General features: G+C 39.5%; 1 protein-coding gene across 1 annotated transcript in view; it reads left to right on the forward strand.

The window, feature by feature from the left end:
* The window catches only part of iffo2b (intermediate filament family orphan 2b), a 29,149-nt gene that overhangs the window by 1,874 nt on the left and 6,289 nt on the right, over positions 1-20,986 (forward strand). Inside the window, exons 2-3 of the mRNA XM_042402869.1 lie at positions 16,863-16,923; positions 19,867-19,962. Coding sequence (XP_042258803.1) covers positions 16,863-16,923; positions 19,867-19,962 — 157 coding nt within the window. The remainder of the gene's footprint in view (positions 1-16,862; positions 16,924-19,866; positions 19,963-20,986) is intronic.

Genomic DNA, 20,986 nt, shown 5'->3' on the forward strand with positions numbered 1-20,986 from the left:
TCCAGTCATTCCCAGTAACACCATCATATCCTTTTTAGTGCATATCTGTTTGAGAAGATGAACAGCAGTGACTGGGGCAGCAGCCAAATTAAAAACTGCTGCAGCTGAAGTCCAACATTTGGATCTCATTTAGCAAAAATGTAAGCGCTCGACTTAATAAGTCATTGAAACGACTATCTCAGTTGCTTTTAAAACAGGGTTTTAGTTAGCAAAATATATCCAATTTCTCCTCTTAGCACAGTTCATTCTTGAAATATAAAGTATGCCTCTAAATATTTGCTGGTGAAATGATGTTAAACTGAAAAAACAGGTTTTCTATGTTGTTTGTAACAATTTATTCATAATTTATACATTTATAGGTACTGTAGGTGAAGCATATGTCTACATGTTTCTTTAATGATACAAGTAACAATTGTCAAACATGTGTTTTACATCAAGAAAGCTGAGAAACAAGACACATTCCTAGTCTGTTTTTATTGGCTAGTAATCATGGTGGTCAATCTCTTTCCCTGCCTCTCCTGTTCCTTCTCTGCCATGAGCTCAATAATTGCATCACAGCTGAGTTTACTGCCCAGTTGTTTTCTCTCTGTCTCCCAGACTAAATCCTCTTTACTACAGTCACGTTTCAACATTCAATCCCTGAGCCCCGTCCTGCCATGCCTTTTCTGTTCTGTGCTCTTTGTGTTTAGCCATTCCTTCGTCCTTCACTCCAACCGCCCTCCCTCCACATCCCCTCCACCCCTCCGCTCCTCTCTCTGTGTCATGCAGACTGCTTTGTAAGGCATCCTCAATCCCGCCGGAGGCCCCCCTGCGCTCCCACACCACCCTGGTGATTTATTAAAGCTTTACGAGTGTGGACACACACAAGGAGATGGATGACAGGTCGGCCCATTTCTGATTAGGCCACTTGCATTCGTACCATGAAGTACTTGGTTGTTTACTTTCTGTCATTTTACTGTGCGCTTCTTTCTGATCAAGAGACTATTTTCTTAACCTGAGGCAAAACGGTGTGATTTGTCATAGTTTGTTGTTACACAGTCGCTTATGAAGTTATGTTGTGAAGTGAGTTCAGAGGTTTGCAAGGTTCACTCAGACAATGCAGATGTACATTATGTTCCCAGAGATGTAGAAGAGCGATGGCCAGATTGACAAATGAGCTTTTAAGAAGAAACTTGAGACATTACCTAATACGTTTTAAGATGTTGTGAAGCTCTTGAACTCTGAATTTAAATCTTAAATTTCCCTCTAAGTAGCCTTAAAGTAAAAAAAACAAAACACTATTGTAAACAACTGCAGTGTAAACAAGCATTAGATTCAGTAATTTTAATAATGTTAATAAAACATGCTTGGGGACGTTGTTTTAGCTGTAGTATCACTATTGAAAATTTTAATCCAAACACATCTCCCTTTAGAAGTATATGTCAACAGTAAACAGTATCATGCAAAGCTTCAATAACATCCGCAGTCTAAGCTGGAAATACTGTATACACTTTAAAACAGTTTGAACTTGCAAGAGGAATTCATAGAAAATTACTGAAACTATTAAATACATACTCCTATAATTCAAAAAGTGAGAATTGATCAATCAGAATTATGAAGTTTATCTTTAATTTGACACATTTGCTTTCAGTTCATTTGTTTGTAAGTTTCATTCTCAGCAACCTAGTCATTAAAGAAAATACTTCTATTTGTACAGACTTTTGTTAACTTCAGACTTAAATCTGCAGTGCAGAACTTTTACTTATACGTCCATTACATTCCAGCCCTCTCTGTATTTCACAGTATACTGGAGTTTTTAATCTGGTGTCGGGTTTGACATTCAAGTGCTGGCCGGATGAATGGATACTGTGCATGCTCTATGGGAAGAGCCTTTACCTTCATTATTTATTATTTAAGATAAAGACACTGATTCAGATTCTTAATGGAAAAAAATAGTAGAAAGACAGATCTAGAGATCTGTTTATGTTCATCCAGCTGGGATATAAAAGCTGTTCCCGAAATGACCTTAATTATATTTCCAAATCAGCTACTCTCCATTATACAATATCTGTTTAGTAGCAAACAGTTCTTTCTTGTTCTTTCACAGTTGCTGGAGAATTTTGTGGATCTGGAAAAGCTCTTAAACTGATTTGGTCCACATACTTAACTAATTTATCTGATTTGATAGCTTTCACAACAAAGCCATTTATTCAGTTCTATCATATGCAAAAGTTTTCTTGTTCACACACACACACACACACACACACACACACACACACACACACACACACACACACACACACACACACACACACACACACACATATATGCAGGATACACACATATACACTGTCTCAGCACAGGCTTCATAAATCAAACAACCAGCTTATGTGAGCATCCACTTAGTGCCACAGTGTCTGGGCTGTGAGGTTACATACTGTACCTCTTAAGCTGACAAACAACCATGCAAAGGAAGATGGGTAAGGTCAGTACCAGTGCCTCATACACGCAGTTTTCATCCCACTGTCTTGCATCACTGTGAAATGTATCACTCGATGCTCAGTGAGTTTCAGCCAGTAATTGCCACCAGCATGCAATAGTGCTTAAAAGACCATGAAAGTGGTGGCTGACATTGATGAACGTATCTGACAGTCAGCCACATACTTTGTGTTAACTATCGACAGAAACTGTGTCGAGCTGCCCATGATGGCTACCTTTATGTGACCAATTTGTTTAACATTTACATTTTTGTGCAAAGATATTGCAGAGAGCTTAAGTCATTATGCAGATTCCTGCACAGAAAGAAAGATATGGACAGAAAGACAGCAGTTATACTTACAGTAATATGCTGATACATTTTCAAAGAGCTGTGTAAATAAAGATAAGGAGCACTAAGATGAGCACACATTACACAGTTTATAATACTGTAGTTCACTTGGTTTTCTCTTGAATAGAGATGAACTGAGCTGTGGGAGGTTGTTAAAGACAGAAAGAAAGGGATGCAGGGAGCAAGATAATTTACAGTATTATTCTATTTTTAAAGCTGCAAAGCTCACTGCAGTGTTTTAGACATACTGTAAAGGACACATCAGCGTGCTATGCCATGATTAGGATTTGAACCAGTTACCCGGTCATCGCGCTGATCTCTCCTAATTGGTTGTTTATGCCATGACTCAGTAGAGGCCAAACAACTGTCCTGCTGGGTCACAATATGGGTGATACAGGATGTATAGTGAACCAGAACAGTCCCAGTGCCTCCTGGGCATTTTTCTTCCTGCATGAATAATTCAAGTACAGCTGAATTTAGCAGTGTGTGGATCAATGCAATGAGAATTCAGTGAACACACTTTTCCGTGGCTTTGATCTTGCTTACTTTGCATATGAGAGATGAAAGGCAGAGTTACGCATCTCTTTTGAAAGGAGGATTCAGGCTTGTCTCAGTAAAGAACTAACTAATTGTAGGGTGAGATGAAGCCAAAGTCTGCATTGTGTTTCATATATCGTATTTCCCAATGAAGAGCAACGCACTGCACTGATGAGCTCTTCAGCCGCTCTGTCTGTCTTTGGTGTTGACCTGCCCTGCGTATAATCCGGGCCGTCTATTCAGGAGAGGGATTTTCTCTAAGCCGTCACCTAGCACCGAGGCTCCAACCTCCAGCCAGCCCTGCACCACATCCTGGCACGCAGTCGCCGTGCTGAACTGGGGCCTCTCGAAGTGGAAGACCTCCTGCTGCTGAGATACAGCGAGAGAGAAAGAGAAAGAGAGAGAGAGAGAGAGATCAGTCCACTAAGACAATTGAGCTCCAGATTAGAGGCTGTATTGTTTCTCTCTCTCTCCCTCTTCCTGTCTGTGTCGGAGCTTGTCGAAGTTCACAACATGTCTTGTATATGTCAAGGCCAATTGCAGTTTCTAGTATTATCATAGGTAATTTTCATTGCCTTGACAAACCTGGATTGCGTTCTGGAAACGTTAAAGGATAAGGCTCCTGAAATATCTCACCAAACTATTAAAAACACATAGATAACTGTTGCACTGGGTGACGTGTTCCTTCATTATGATGACCATGGACACTGTTTTATTTTGAGTCATTTCCACATATACAGTCCAGGTGCCATAACAGCTCATTAAAGCACCAAATGAGTATTAATCCGTAGCTGAAAATAGTCCCCAACAAATGCACTACTTTGAGTAGTGTTTGCTAAAACCTTCAGCTGCCCAGCTGTTCTAGGAAATTACTAAGCCTTTTTCAACCAGAAATTCTATTATTTTTTGACATATTTTTAAAGATTTATGTCTTCACTACCAATACATTGGCTTGGGATAGAGTGCCATAGAAAGGCAAGGGAATGCTGAAAGTATTGAGAGACAGATTGCTGGTTTTGGTCTTTTCATGGGATTTACTGACAGTAAAAAATATATTATCATTATCCTTAAACGAATATAGCTGTCTGTGGGCCCAGACCATTATTAAGACAAGAAAAAGCCAACGATTATGGCAGAGAGCTGTAATGAAAACATATGAAGTAAATGTGGCCTTTTTCAGTATATTATTTGGAAGGGAAATGTAGGCGATACCATGATGGGAGGCTGGCTCCCCCTCTGCTTCCTTGTGCCTTTGTTCTCTCAGTGCTTGTGTCAGGAGCTGCTGCTGTGCTGTGCAGCTGTGGTTGATTATTCATGGGTATCGATACAGCTGAGAGCAGTGGCGAGTTGCCATATTTAAAAGTGCGGGAATGCACCTGCCCTTCGTAAGCACTGACTGCATAGGGAGAGCATACCGTAGGTTCTGTCGGTGGATTTGGAAAAACACTGCTACACCTTGCAGCAGTTGTGACCTGAAGTGAAGCAGAAGACATACAGTTTGTAAGGTCAGGCAAATCTTACTGCTCCATAATCATCTGATCTAATCCTCATTAACAACTACTAATCTAACAGGCGTCATTGCCTCTCTGTTCAGACCTGCTCAGTTTGTAAAAGTACTCTACCTTCTCTAAAGGTCTGGAAGTGCTGGCACAGCATTCTGACTTAATAATCACTGTAATTCAAAAACTTGTTATTCCGGTGGAAATGTTGGTTTGCTTGTCACCTTTAAAACAAACACATGTATCTTTTGGCAGTGTATAATGTCACGTATAATAGTATGTGTCACATAGGTAGGTTGTGTACGAGTCGTGACAGGTGCATTTAATTTGTCTCTGTACTCTTGCATGCTTGACCTTTAAGCAAATGAGATGTGTCTGGTCTTTGGAAATCTTAAAGTGCATTAATCTCCTGTGGCAGTGTTTTCATTATGACTTTTACAGCAGGAAAAATATTTATCATGTTAAAGGCACAGTCTGTGATGTAAATGTAAACAAAATGGAAGTGCCAACACAGATTAGATTGATTCATCTTAGTTAATGTACCAATAACTGAGGGGCTTAGTTTCATCCTTCAGAGCTTTGATTTTACTTCACCTAAGCAAGGAAATTCAAGAAATGTTGTTCATCAGGGGTCTCAAACTCAAATTACCTGGGGGGCTTTGGCCAGTTTGGGGGGGACACATGAACAGTCATTGGAATAGTTTTAAAAACTATTATTTCTACATTATATTTCAAACTATACTCACTTTGTCAGCTTTTCCCTGCAGATGAGACAAGTAGCAGTCACAGTAACTCCACATAAAAACAATCAATTAGCCACCTCTCTTGAAGCTGTCTGTGGTCCAGGTAAACCTTTCTTTTATGTTTAGAAGCTAGACAGTAAATCAGAGTGCTGTTGGTCCTAGCCAAAATGTTTGTGTTGACAAGTTGTTCATTTAGGTGCTGCTTGCTAAATGTGAAATTGAAAGTAAACTTTTTTTTTTTTAGGGCTGCAATGCTTATTTTCATTATCTACTGATCAGTCAGTTATTTTCTCGATTAATAATTTGGTTTATAAAATGGTGGAAAATTACCATCAAAATTTCCAAGAGTCCAAGGTGACATCCTCAAATGTCTTGTTTTGTCCAACCAACAATCCAAAACCCAAAGATGTTCTGTTTACAATCATCGAAGACCAAGGAAACCATCAAATATTAACATTTAAGAAGGTGGAACCAGAGAATTTTTCTTAAAAAGTCACTCAAAACAAAAACCTTTCTGTCCATCACCTAACTGATTAATTGACTCTACTAATTGACTTGTCTTTGCAGCACAAATGTTTATGATTTGCAACCTTGAAAACCTAGAAAATTAAATGATTACTCTAAAATACAAGACAAGGGTGGCTGTGGCTCAGGAGGTAGTGTGTGTTGTCTGTTAATTGAAGTGTTGGTGGTTCGATCCCCAGTTCCTCCCGTCTTTGAGCAAGACACTGAACCCTGATGGTTACAGTGGGTCATTGCCTTCCATGGTACTTTGCTGCCCCTTATGTGTGAGTGAATGAGAGGCACGTTGTGAAGGGCTTTGGATAAAATGTGCTACACATTGCAGCCTATTCACCAAAAAATCAAAATGGAAAAAAAAGAACAATACATTCAAAGCATGTGCAGGATGTTATGAAACTGTGGTCTGGGTCTGGCCCCCCAGGCCCGCACTCTGAGACTCCTGCTGTACATGACAACATAACTGTGGTAAAGAAACCAGATTTCTTCTGAATAGAGCTGTTGCAGTTTTACATTCAGTCATGGGGTTCATCCTACAGGTGTGTGTACCCAGAGGTACAAAGGATATTTGTCTAGTAGTGATAACTCAGCTCATAACTATTATGTCTCTCATAATTTGACTGCACACACCCTGGCCAGAGAGGATTAGTACTAGAAGTGAACATCTCCATCTTCTTTTCTTCTGTAATAGGATGTGACTCCCACTGCAGCTCCACCCAAACACGGCCCAGGCATGCAGGCCTTGTTTGTGCTCTTATTCTTTTGCACTTAAAAGGAATCTCGCAAATCCATGTCATTTGTCAAGCAGAACATCCAACTCAAAGCCCCCCATTATTTGATTGTTAACAAAGCTGTCTGGCTCTCTTTAGTGAAGTGTTCCTACAAGTTATATCTTTACTGTTTTTGTGCATTTTAATGTCTCTCTGCTTGTACTGTATGTTAAGTCAACAGCCAGGGGCTCAGAGTTATTATGATAGCACTACAGTGTGAGACTGCAGTAATGAAATCAGTGGGAAAATAACAACTTAACAGCACAGTAGTGTGCTTAGTACCATGTGGGGTGGGGTCAGTTTGCAGTGTGGGACTGAAGATGAAGACTGCAGGCAAAACAGATTTTCTGTCACTCTGCTTTGTCACCCTCTTTGCTGCAGACTGCAAAAACAAACAATGTGTGCAAATATAATTTGTATTCTTGTTGCTTTTTTGTGCATTAAATGGAGAGAGGTAACAGCAATATGACTAATAGTCAATAATATAGCGTGATAAGATTGCCCTTTTCAGGTGCTTATCAGTAACTGTGAACTTAGTAAGACACTCTTGTTGACAGAAACTCTTTCGACTCTCTGCCAGTTCTGCCACTAGAGACATTCAACTGTCAATCATTATGAACACAAATAAACCATTAAGTTTGTTTTCAAAGTATCAACACCTTTGCATGTTCCTGCAGAGATTCAAGCTTAACAGTTTGAAGGACTGCTGCCAGTACAAACAATTACTTTGAAACTAATTATCCTTTTTTTTCAGGGTGCTGTTAGGTCATACCTATTAGACGCAAACTGCAGGTAATTACATGTGAACACATATGTGTTTGTCTCCCCTCTAAACGGTTTACAGCTAACCTGACAGCATCATCCCTCAGGCCAGAGAAATGAGGACTCGGACTGGCTTTTGGAGTTAAGCAATCAGATAATGCATGTGCACAGTGCAAACATGTCCAGCTCACACCCATATTGTTGGGGAAAGTCAGTGTGGTGATATTGTGGGGCCAGGTCAGGATAAAGGATTAGACATGTTACAACATTGCCTCCCTACTATCTGTCAGTCCATCAGTATGAAGGGAGGATCCACTAATATTGTACCAAAGCCCCTATTCAGGGAGCTTGGATCAGTATAAATGAATTTGTATTAGTCTCACCTTGTTACACAGAACATCAAAATGTTGTCTTGTTGCCTGAACTTGATTCTCAGATGCTCCTTCAGTGTTGAAATCCATGAAAAGTTGTTCCATTGAGGGAGGATTTGCAGCAGGTTATATACAATATGAAGTTTAGTCTGCCAGTGATTCATGAAGATCCCCGGCACAAATGAAGGATATGGTAGCTTTATCCCTGTTTGAGTGTGTGGAAACACTGATGTTGCAAGAACTTTAATTATGAGGTACATGTCTTGTTGTAGACAGAGAACATTCATCAAACTCACAGATTACATAGCTACAACCTCTCCTCCTCAATGTTAATGCTTTTTTATCCAGTCTGTTCCAAACATACATTACATCCTGAGTTTTGACAAGTGTGTACCAGCTGATATCATGCTGCTGGAAAATGTAATAGCTTGACTAAATGGAAAAAAGAAATGCTGCACTTAATGGGCCAAAAGATATCTTGCAATTATTGTGCAAATAATTGCAAGATAGTATGACGTCATCAGTGAATAGCCTAATTGTTAGTTCAATACGGACTGTGTCATATTTTGAAGTGATGATTTAAAAGTAATACTGAGTCTGAAGTTATTATTGATTGAAGATTTTCCATTATTATTTGGAAATATAATTATTACATCTTTAGACATTACACTCATTGGATAGTAATAATTAGCTATAATAATTAATGTGAGCACTTTGTTGTTTTAACTCTGTTAGAAGTCTTATGAACATATTATAAAACTCCAATAATCTCTTAATACTGCACCTTCTGTGCTTCTTTCATATAATATTGATATGTTGAGAAGGATTAGGTTGATCAAGTTGATTTTATTGCCATTTAGGTACACTCATTGTGCGAACAACAAAAACAGGACTTTCAATATACACACACACAAATAAAACTAAAAGAACATCTACAGAAATAGTAAAAAAAATACTCAAAATATCCCAAAGTACCACATGTGAATGCAGAGTAGAAGAACAAAAAATAAAACAAAAAAATAAAAAGAGATGTATGCATTTATATAAAAGTCAGTTATAAACCTTGTACGTGCCTGCAGTTTTCGATTCAGGACCTCGAGGAATGTACTTATCTTGAACCTCCCAGATTTTGATCAAAGCTGTTTGTATGTCCTCCCTGAAGGAACTATCTCATGAAGGGAAAATGCTCAATGAGAACTATCGCTAACAATTTTCAAAGCCTTTAGATAAAGACAGACTTTGTATATTGATAAAGCAATGGCAGGGAATGATGAGTAATATAGGATGCGGTCTTCATCATATTTAATGGGAACGTTGACCTTTCTTGGTCACTGCATTCACCATTTAAATACTCACAGTTGCTTGTCTTCTTCACTGTCACTGATATGTGTTATAAAGGTCTGCAGTTCAGTTTAAACCGGTCTGGTTCACTGGAAGAGGTCCAAAATATTTAAGAAACCAGGTTCCTAGGAAGAGGCACAGTGTCATCTGTTGTACCTCTATTCATTCTTTCCCCCGACTCAAGTAGTTACCAGGAATTTCAGTGCAAACAGTCAGTTGTTTGACTGATAATTTCTGTAACTTGAACAACATTTTGCTTTTATGTTTAAAGATGTGCGTCATGAGCTTTTAAAATCCATTTTTTGAAAATATTTATTAACAGGCAACACATTCATAACAGATCCCACCCTTGGTTGCAAGACAAGAGCTGCCTACTGTATATGTATATACACATACATGTAACGTGCACATACACATCCAGGCGTTTCACACATTTTCCTACTTTGGCCTCATGTTTTTTGGCTGTCCTTTGGTAAATTAAGCAAAAAGTCATAATTTGGAGGACAAAACAAGGAATATTTTTACTTTTATTAGATATACTCATACCTACCCCTTTATAAAACACAGCAAAATGAAGATGTCTCATTATTGAAAACAAGACTTTGAGAAGTCAATAGAGCAATGACAAATACTATGTTTTGCACTGTCACCTATTTCAGCTACTAGCAAAATCTGGTTGCTCCCCGAGGGCTGATGATTATGGCACCTTTGAAAAATGTCTGTGGTCACTTAGCAACACTGACATTCCTGCTGCTCGGCCTGGTGGTGTCTGCATGCTGTCTGGGTTAGGAGGGCTATATTTAAGACTGGCCCTGCTTGTGGAACATAAAACAGAGGAATCTTCATCCGACAGTGAGTGGTGATCCTGTCGGACATCTCTGTGCCCAGTTTACATGACTGAGTGAGCCAGGAATTAATCTGCATCGGATGCAGGCCTGTGGCATGGTTTCCATGGACACGAGATGGCTTGAGAAGATGGGATGTTAGAGGACAAGTGTGTGAATGTGTGTGTGTGTGTGTGTGTGGTGGGAGTTTGTGTTATGGATATGGATTGAGGTCGAGCAGAGAAAGGCACTAGAAATGAAATGAGCTTGACCTTGGGGTGTTGTCTAATCAGCAGAGACCCTCAGAGCAGCCAGACGGTGGGCTCCTGAGCTGCTTTACCTGCTGGGCCCGATCCATTTCACATCGCTGCATCATTAGCACGCCACACATGTCTCTGTGGAGTCTGGGGAGGCTATAGATTACTGAGCATCATGACGTTCAATCAATGACCTACTATAGTCATACCTCCCCCTTTTCTTTCTCAGGAAAGCCTTATATTGCTCACTATACCACTATTTCACATCTCTGTGCCACAGATGCTTATTCCCAGCATGCTCCTCCTCTCCAGCCAAGATTATTGGAAGGATCTGTACTGAAGGTAATTCACCACCCTGTTTGTGCACCGTATAATCGCACATAGAGGATGGGGAAGGCTGTCATAGAGACAACAGTATATAGATACCTATAGAGCTCCTTAGCAGGAATCACGTGCGCTCTTGACTGTCAGACGTGATTTATCAAAGCTGACGGTGGCCTCGTTTCATATGAGCGACTGAGCTGAATGGGTGTGTTTGTCCTGCATGTAGCCAGATGTATTGATCCTTGCATCTGTTATCATGTAACAGTTCCTCTTTGACTATTGCCTGCCCTCACGAGAATTAATTGTAATGGCGCCATTAGCGTCTATTTTGCAGAGCCTCGTTTAGAAAAGGAACATGATGATTTGTGCCTTCGCAACAGCTTACAGCTAAACATAAAGGTTTTAACTGGCAAGGAAATAAAGTATATTAATATTATTTAGCAAATCAGGTGAAGGTAGTTTGAGCATTAATTAGGGTTTAAAGAATTCTTGTTATTATTGTGATTTGATGATATTATAATATTGTAATATTGTACTGATAATAACTATTTTCCAGTTACTTTATGAAATGTAATGAATGTAAACATTAATGCATTCGTGTTTTGCCAAACATTCCTACATACCCTGCATCTTTAGAGACTTATATAACACAGATTGATCTATAAATTAAAAAAATATTGACTGTAAACTTTGTGTTTACGATAACAGACTCCCTGCAAACATTTTTTTTTTTTTTTACCATATTACCATTCAAAAATCCTGTAGTTTCTGAAGAAACTTGTCTCACTTACTGCTGCTATATTTATTTACTCTGCTTGATCTTTATTGGGTATATGGACAAGCATCGCAACAGTTTAATATATGCATAAATGTAGGATAAATTATCCAATCAGAGGACAACAGAAATTAGTTCACTTGGTGAATAAAACACCTTGAGCAAACACACACGCTGCCATCCAGGCAATTAGGTAAAGAAGCATTTTTCCTTGAAAACATCACACTTTCAAAACATTAGAAAAGGCTTAGAAAAAGCAGTAGTGAATAAGGACAAAAGTGTCTATCATAAATCTTATTGTGTTATTATACATACAACAACACCCATATAACTAAATTATCCAGATGTCAGAGAGTTAAAAAATGAAAGACAAAACATAAGGTAAATGAGGATATTTTGACTGTGGGTGAAACTGAATAAAATATTCTAATTAGAAGGTGTGTAATATGTTCTCTAAAGGTATGCTTTTTTTGGGTTAATCTGCTCTAATGCATAGGATTATTTTTTGAGCTTGCGATTTGATGTCTGGTTACAGAGAAATTCCACTTCCTAAGTATCACTTGCCAGTATATCATTTAAACAGGGTGTTGTCTGACTTTCAATTTTATTCGCTATGAACAACAGAGGCTTTGTGGAATGACTTGCAACCACACCTCAAAGTGTTCTCCACACTCCTTTTGGTATTTACTGACTTACTCATATTCTCTGATCCATTGGCATTTACCATTGCATAACAATGTTGTGGTCATGCTCTTTGAAATTTCAGGAGATTAGATGAACATTTGGTCATTAAAATAATAACCACAGGGTAGTCACCTCCAAGATATAATCTTTCATTCTGATTCTGGCAATCAAGCTTCAAGATTAAATAATTATGAGTGACAAAAAACTATCAGCATGAGCACGCTCAGTAAAAAGAATCAAAGCTAAGAAAATTAGAGCAACTGAATTTGGATGTGTGCATGCTGTACTAAGATTCCCCTGTGCCCCCAAGCAGTGATGGGAAAACATTGAGGCAGCTCGCGTGCAAACGTAACTCCCAGACATACCACATAGGGCAGGGAGTGTTAGTTGGCAAGCGCTGCTGGAATGCTATTGTTCACCAGACAAAAAAATTGTATGAGAAAATGTCTGTTTGATGCGAGACAGTTCGTTTTTCACTTTTAAATCACTGCTTTTCAGGCATCACAAAATATGCAGTTGCGATTTTTTTTTTGGCATCTTTTTTTTTCCATTCATTTCATTTGAATAATTCTATTTAAGTACTTCTGCAGCCAATCATGCCCTACTGATTGGATTGGATACAGATGACTCATTTTTTTAAATGGCTTTTAATTTTCTCAATGAAAATTAGGTAGTATCTTTATGTGGCTGTTAAAGAACATCCACTATTTCTATTTTACTTTCCAGAACAGCCTTCCATAAAGGAAACCACATCATTTATTGCTGCAATTTCTGTTGACCTTGTAGGCTGAACCAACACATCTGTAACACCACGGTTTTTGATTTATTAGAGCACGATTGAGGAGAATGTTTCTGGCGGTAAACAGATGTCTGTGAGTGGACACAGGCTCCAACCCTCCTGCTGTCTTTGTCCTTGTAAGGAGACTCCGGGTGTGTTCGTTTGACTGAGTCACGCCAAAGGTACAGGAAGACCACTGCTGTGGCAGAGAGGCCAGATAGAATAGTTTTGCTATGCTGTAGTCTCATCTCTGTTTGGATTAGACATTTTAGAGTCTGTTTATTTGGATGCCTAACAGTCTGTGCTTTTCCATTTGACTTTTATGGATTGCTATCTGTGCCAAATATTGTGGAAGCAGTTGCTGCCTTGGTCTGTCAATGATTCCGTTACCTTTGACAGATGACATAAACAGTGTTGAGTTACTTTCAAAATGTAATATATTACATATCACTAGTTACTTTTATTTGAAAGCAATAAGTTACTTTACAGTATTACTGTCTGTGTGTAGTAACATGTAACTATTACACTATTTTTGCGTTACTTTCACCAAAATAACCACAGAAGTATGATTAGGGATTATGAAATGGAAGCATGTAATGTTGTTTAATAGCGGGTAATCAATCATGGAAAGGTTTATTGCAGTTCATTATAAATCCATCGGTGGGCGATGTGTTATAGCCTAATGACAGCACAGGCATAAAGCAGCAAGTGCAAGAGCCCATCTTTTCCTTTTGGTCGGCTTTTCCTGTTATGTGTGAAAGCGGCACTAAGGCAGTAGCCTAAGTCTAGACTAAATACTATGTTATTTAGGCCTTTCAGGTCGATTGAAACACTCCAATAAAATATCCAAAGTGATAGAACTTGGTCATTATAAAAACAGCTGTAGGCCACTCACAGCTTAATGTAACAGGTGCAGTGCAGCCTCACAGTGCAATACAATAAATAACAATTGCTGTGATTTTGTGGAATCACAAAAGCTTTTGCCTACATTGTTGACATAGAAAGCTTTAGAACAGAAGCCTATATAGAACAATTAAATAGCCTAGACCTTTTTATGGCCTTGGACACAGGGGGGATGGGCAGGCAGACAAAAGATCAAAGTCTGATAAATTGTGAGATAGGGATAAATGAAACACAATATACCTAGACCGTTCTATAATGTAGCCTATAATGACATGACAAGGCACAAAATCTCCTTTTCTATGCCATTTTTATTAAGGTTCGTAGAAGAATAAGGCATGGACATGTGATTTCAAGAATGAAAACAAAAGAGCGCTTGGAGCATTAGGCCTCTATGGCCACCAGATTGGGCTGATTTTGCAAACCAATATTTTACGAGCGTGGCCTATATCCTGCCCTGAAATAGCAATAAGTAAAAGAGCATAGGACCAACACAAACAACGAATGACTCATCATTACAAAATATGGCTCATTTCAGAGTCTGCAGGCATCTCAGCCATCGAATTTCAGCAACAAAAAATTCTTCAGGGGATATTATATTTTTTTCTGGTGGCAGAACGGTGCAGGGTGCATATGAATTCTTAAAAAAAGAAAAAAAGACACTTAATTTTAGGTGGTAACACATTACTTGACATAGTAACGGTAATAATATTACCAAAATCCTATTAGTAATGCGTTATATTCATTACTGCTAAAAGTAATGTAGTACTGTAATGCATTACCCCCTACACTGGACATGAATAGCCTTGACATGTCGTTGACAGAGAGAGGCTCTCTCTTCCAATCAGTAGGTCGATTGAATTGTTCCGTCCGGTTATCACCCACAGTATTAGAGACAAGGATGTTGTGGCCACAACACAAGTGATGTCTGCAGAGGATGTGATGCAGTTGTGAACTCCAATGACCTGAGCCAGAGTCCTGCGGCAGACAGGCGGAGTGTTGTGGACACAGTAAAGCAGCACTGCCAGCATTTCTAGAACAAGGCTTCAATCAGACTGTGAGCTGGCACACCCTGCCAAGGAACACTTCTCTCTAATTAGACAGTGTACATTCACTGGGTGCTGAATGGGAACAAGGCTGAGTTTTGTTGGGAAAGTGAATCTCCAGTGACGCATGTTGTGACTTCTTGGTGTGTTTTTGTTTCTCCATGGTAAAGGCTATGGGGAAGCTAGGGTCCCAGAATTCAGTAATGGTCATCAGATGACAACTTTCTCACTTCCAGTAGCTAAACATATATGGTCAGGCATGTGGTACTTAAACTAGTACACATAAATCTTCCCTCTCCCACTGGCTCACCCAGTCTCTCTCGCTCTCTCTCGCACACACACACATACACACACACACACACAGAAAAGAAAACCCCTTCTGGTTTTTATCCTCCACTGTCCTCACGTGGCTCACAGTGGCTCAGTGTCACATGGGTGTCTGGCACTGTGTGGATACTTCATATTGTTCAATGAGCTCACTGCCCATTCTGAATCTCAAACCCTCTTTGAGGAAGCATCAGTGACTCAGCACGCCTGCGATCTCGTATCCCAGGGAACAAGATGAGTCTGTATTAGGAGCTGAACTGACGGACGCTGGCTGAGCGCTCTGTGCCATGTGTGTGACACATACTGTAAGGCAATTAAATAGGCTAATTTTATTTTTACATAGTTTCCATGGCGCAGATGATTGATAGATATGAGCTGTCAGCACAGAGAAATAGAACTGTGTTGCTAATAATAGCTTGAAGGCATGATGGGGTCTGGCAGTTTATTTTTAGCCATGTTAGAAGCAAGGCTCTGGTCTGTTTTTCGGTCAATCTGTTTGGTCCCCACTTAAACCCCGACTTACAGACTGTACATACATTCATGGCATAGTATAAACCCCACTGACTTTTCGTCTAGCACCACCAGCAGTTTGACATTTGTGGTTTTGAATGGCATGTCTCAATAACTATCGGATAGATTGACATGAAATGTGATACAGACAATTATATCTGTATGAACAGGATAAACTGTAACAACTTTGGTGATCCCTTATTTTTTCATCTACCATATTGGGTCAAAGTTTTATTTTGTCCAATACTTTGGTTTATGACCAAATATCCTTGGCTGTACTTTGTGTTGGTGCTAATTAAATACCAAATAAAGCATTCTAACACAATAAACTAAGATAGTGAACACAGTAATGTACCTGCTAAACGTCGACATGTTAGCACTGTAATCGTGAGCTTGCATAGCTGTAGACATTTAGTCTAGTGTCATCTTATATTGCATACAAATGATCCAAACCAATAATGATCTGCTTGTTTTACAGTCACTTATTTGCCCAGCTGGCGACTGTGATATGATGAATAATTCAGCTTACTGTATCATCAGTAAATATTGGAATTTCTTTTAATGGTTTTGCTGCTAATGTATGTGTTGGTAGTTTTAGTACATGTTAAGCTCCACTTCTCTCTGTCAATAGCATGAATAAAGATTTGAATTTGCTTTGAACTGTCACCAGTAAGATCTTGTAAACTGATTCTCTACTGCTGGGACTTCATGAGGAATGAGGCAGATAGCATAATGGAATTCAGGCTGCAGCAGAGATACCCCACCCTTTTGGGTGTGCTCAAATGTCCCTGCAGTCACGCAGAGATTCACAAACTATTCATGAGCAATGTTTTTTGAAGGAGGGTGGAACTTCAATCTCTTTATAGTTTTTATTGAGACGGTGGTGGGTTTTTAAAGGTGACCATACAAAGGAGGAAGGAGAAAAAAGATTAGAAATAGGGGGAAGTGGGTGTGAACCCTCACCGTCAAGGGCATTTTGTAATCAGAGATGGGAGTATTATCCCCACAAAAGTACCATTACCCTGTCTAGTGGCCCCCAGGGGACCAGGCCCTGCAGTAACTGACCCACCTCTGTATTTTGTGTTGCAGATGGGAGGAGGAGCTGTCCAGACGAGAGCAGCTGGAGTCCACGGTGGGATCCTTGCAGCAGGTTGGGAAACATAAACATAATCAAATATATTCCACTCACATACTCGTGCACTGGCCATTTGGAAATCTTGCCAAGAGTCACTTACAACATGCAGACTAGGAACACAAATTAGATCTGAGGAAAGAGCATGTGTACGCATACATTTCCAAAACGGCTACTACAGTACATACATAAACATGTATATATAGCTCAGTTCTTCATGGCGTTTTATTCAATGTGGACTCAGCAGATCTGGTTGAGAGGCAGTTACAGCCAAGAGGAAGTGTGTCAGATTAGAAAAACCTTATTACAAACCCATCAGGAGGAGTCTGTTGGCCTAGATATAGATATAGATATAAACATCAAATATTACCAGCAGTCAACCATTAGCTTTCTGTGTGGAACAAGAAAAGGAAATAGATGTAGAAGCAAAATCAATTTAAAGTGTCACACCTTAAGGCAGGCATGAAGGACCTGATATCACAACACATACAGCATCCCAGCTGGTGCTAGAAGTGCCTCTGGTCGGCATCCTTCCCTATCTCTACTTTTGCGCAAATCGATCGGTGACAGAATGCATGTTTGTCTTGGATTCTGGGTCAGCAAAACCCCAGATAGAGAGGTGGAGTGCCATCCCAGGGGGGCTTTAACCATTTTGAGCACACGGGCAGATGTCGCTGAGTGTGGGAGAGCCGGAAATCTGTTCGGAAGATAGTAAAAACAGTCCAAACTTATTGTTAATGGCCCGGAGCCAGAGGGCTGTTAACTGTGTGCTGACTTAATACAGAAACGAAAACTGGCTCTCTTCTAGTGAAAGATTGAAGTCAAGAGTTAGTCATCCTTTTAGCTTTTGTAAAATTTACTAAAGGATAAGGATAGCCATTAATTTAGTGGGAAACTATGGGAATCTACTGTGCACACTAATAATTAGGTTATTGTTTATGAGACCCATGATGAGGCTGGAATATGAGTGTTTTGAAACTGATGTACGTATAAGTGGAGGTTAAAGGAGTATGATTGTAGTATATATGGGTGTGTTTCTGATTGAGCGTAGAACAGGTTGGTTCTTAAAAGACCAAATGTAAAGTTAAAGGGGCACTTCAGCTATTTTGTATTGCATTCCTTTGAAGCTGGGGGACTTAAGACAAATCATTACAAAGTATGGTGATGATCAATCCAGTAGATGACATCATCAGATTTATTTTGTCAGACAGACTCTCCCTTAACACCTCCCACCTGGTGAAGAGGGCTCAACGGAGGTTTTTCTTCCAAAGAAAACTCAAACAGGCCAAACATCCCTTTCAGCTTCTAATAACTTTTACAGAACTATACACCATAGAGAGTCTCTTCTGCTACTGTGTCATGCTGTGGTATGCTAGCTGTACTGCCGAGAACCAGAAGGATTTGGTCCTAGTGGTAAAAACGGCACAGAAGATTGTGGGACCTGTGCTTTCAAAGTTGGACACAGTGTATGCTAGCCGTCTATACAAGAAGGCTAGCAGCATCAGTAAGGGCCCAACTCACGCAGGTCACAGTCAGTCTGTTTGTCCCCTTGCCATCAGGGAAGAGATGCAGAGCCATCAAAGCCTGAACAAACAGACTGAAGAACAGCTTTTTCCCCAGAGCTGTAGCCTCCATCAGCCCCCACCCTCCCATAGCTGTTGAGCGCTTAGGACTGTAAATATAACCACCCACGCCCCACCCTCCAACTGCTGCTAATGCTAATGCTAATGCACTCCAACACTTTATTACGTACATCTGACTGCTGTGCAATACCTTTTTTATTATTAGATTTATATTGCTGCCGGTCACAGACAGTTACATAAGTTCATTGTATGCCTACAATGACAATAAAGAGTCTTATCTTATCTTACATGCCAAAGCGTCTCTAGAGCCACAAATGACATTTTGCTAGATTGACAGTTCTCACAGAAGTGGTACTTATGACTAGTAAATTGACTTTGAGATGCGAAAGCCGTGCCGTCCCTCTTTAAGCTGTAAAGTAGGTCTATAGGTTCACAATTTTTCAAGTCTGTCTTAAAACAACAGTCACGTATGATCACTGAAACAGGTTTTGCTTGTTGTAAACATTCTTCTGTTAATACCAGCCATTAAAAGATCCCTGCCTAATGCACTTGCAATGTAAGTGCTGGGGGACAAAATCCACAGTCCTCATTCGGTGCAAAAAATTAATTCAGTCTTTTTAGTGCAAAATTCCTTCTTTTTGTTACTATCCTTTCATTGCAGCTGAACAGGGAAACACTATCCAGGAAACACAAAGAGGTAATTTTGTGCTAAAAAGCCTTACATTTTCAAAGATGTTCACTTGATTTGACTTATTTGGACGACTGAAAGCTTCATATTAGCTTCAAATAGACTTTTGAATACATTTTTGCACAAAAGGAGGACTGTGGATTTTGTCCTCCATCACTTACATTGAAAGTGTAGAAGGAAGAGATCATCTAATGGTCAGTATTTACAGGAGGAATGATTATAGCAAGCAAGATATATGGGCACCTGACTATTATTTTAAGAGTGAAAGTTGAAAGTTTTAAACCTTACTGTAAGTTTAATATCTTGGGCCCAATTCACCAAAACTGTGTGTCCAGTTGACACATATGAAAAGGTTCCTTGTGGCTACAGGTACAATTATGAAACACCTTTTGTATTGCTGTGGTTCACATTTGCATCATCTCAGTAATTTAAATATGAAACTGGAAACTATTATCTCTGTCTACTGATCATAAAAAGCTAAACAGTAACCAATATGAAAATGCATGAAACAGTGTATAAACTTAATTTGCTTAAAGGTTCTTATCTTACTGTCACCAGGGTCACTCCATTATGCATGTTGCATGTTGTAAATGTTTATTATAATGATTTTTTGTGGTTAAGTAGCACACACTCCACAAATTTAATGGTATCCTTGTTTACCTGTTGTGTGTCTCTGTGACGTCCATGCAGAGGGTCCAGGAGTCATCAGAGATCCAGGATGATCTAAACGAAAAGGTGGACAGACTGAAGGCTGAACTCGTGGTCTTCAAGAGTCTGATGAGTGATGTAAGTACCCGTTCCCCACTAGGGTGATGTCATCATCACTCTGACAAAGCTTTCACACAGTATAAAAAGTGCTGTGTTGACGCCCGTAGTTAAAGCAATCAGGGTAAGAGTTGCAACAGCAGTGTTTAATGAATGTACTTTTGTTTTCCTGTACATTCCTAAGCATTTTTCTTATATTGGTCTAAAGAATAGCACTAAACACACCCTTCCTTCCATATTTATTTGGGTTCAGGAAAAATACAATGCTAGAAAGCTTCTAAGATAAGCATTCATTGAAAATAGCTTGAATAGCAGCTGTAGATCAAGAGCACTTCCTGTTCCTGTACAGCCCTGTATATTGTTCCCTGGCAGGTCTGCTGTAGTGTGATATACAGTTGTAATATACTGCAGTGGGCCCAGTCGCAGCTTGTGCTTGCTCAGGGATAAATATAGTCAGATGGTGTTTTTATTTTTTGAAAGCTTAGTTGTTTATCCTGCTCATCTTCACTTTTGGCATTTGTACATTGTAGATTTTTCATGTTATTTTCTGTGCTTTACTTCATCCCTCATGTGTGAATCCAGAGTCAGGTAAGTGCTTAGATTATTTCAATGTCTAGGAGTGGTTAGACATCCCGTATGTTATGGCCCTCTATGGTCCAAAAAATTATGGTCCTATAGTTTAAGGATATGACTAGCGATTTTCTATATTTTACTTATTGTCAACAATTCTTATGTGGAGAGCCAAATCAACAATGCATTGATCGTACTCACAAGTATTGCTTGTGTATCCAAAGCCTGATTTACTGTATTCGTCTGTGTCATAGACCTCTGTTGTCATTCAAAAACTATTTAAAAACATGTCAATGAGTCACACCCTTGCACTGGATGACATGTTCCTTCGCCACAAAAAGTTTGATAGTTTGTTTAGAGTTGGCTCCAAAGATTAATAACAGCGATCACGTTTTCAGTCTCCAGAGAGTAGTTTCGTGCAGACGCCATCACCCATGGGCAGGGACGTGGTTCCTTTTACAGAGCTTCTCTAGCT

The sequence above is a fragment of the Thunnus maccoyii genome, chromosome 3 (genome assembly GCF_910596095.1).
Source record: "Thunnus maccoyii chromosome 3, fThuMac1.1, whole genome shotgun sequence".
NCBI classification, from domain to species: Eukaryota; Metazoa; Chordata; class Actinopteri; order Scombriformes; family Scombridae; genus Thunnus; species Thunnus maccoyii.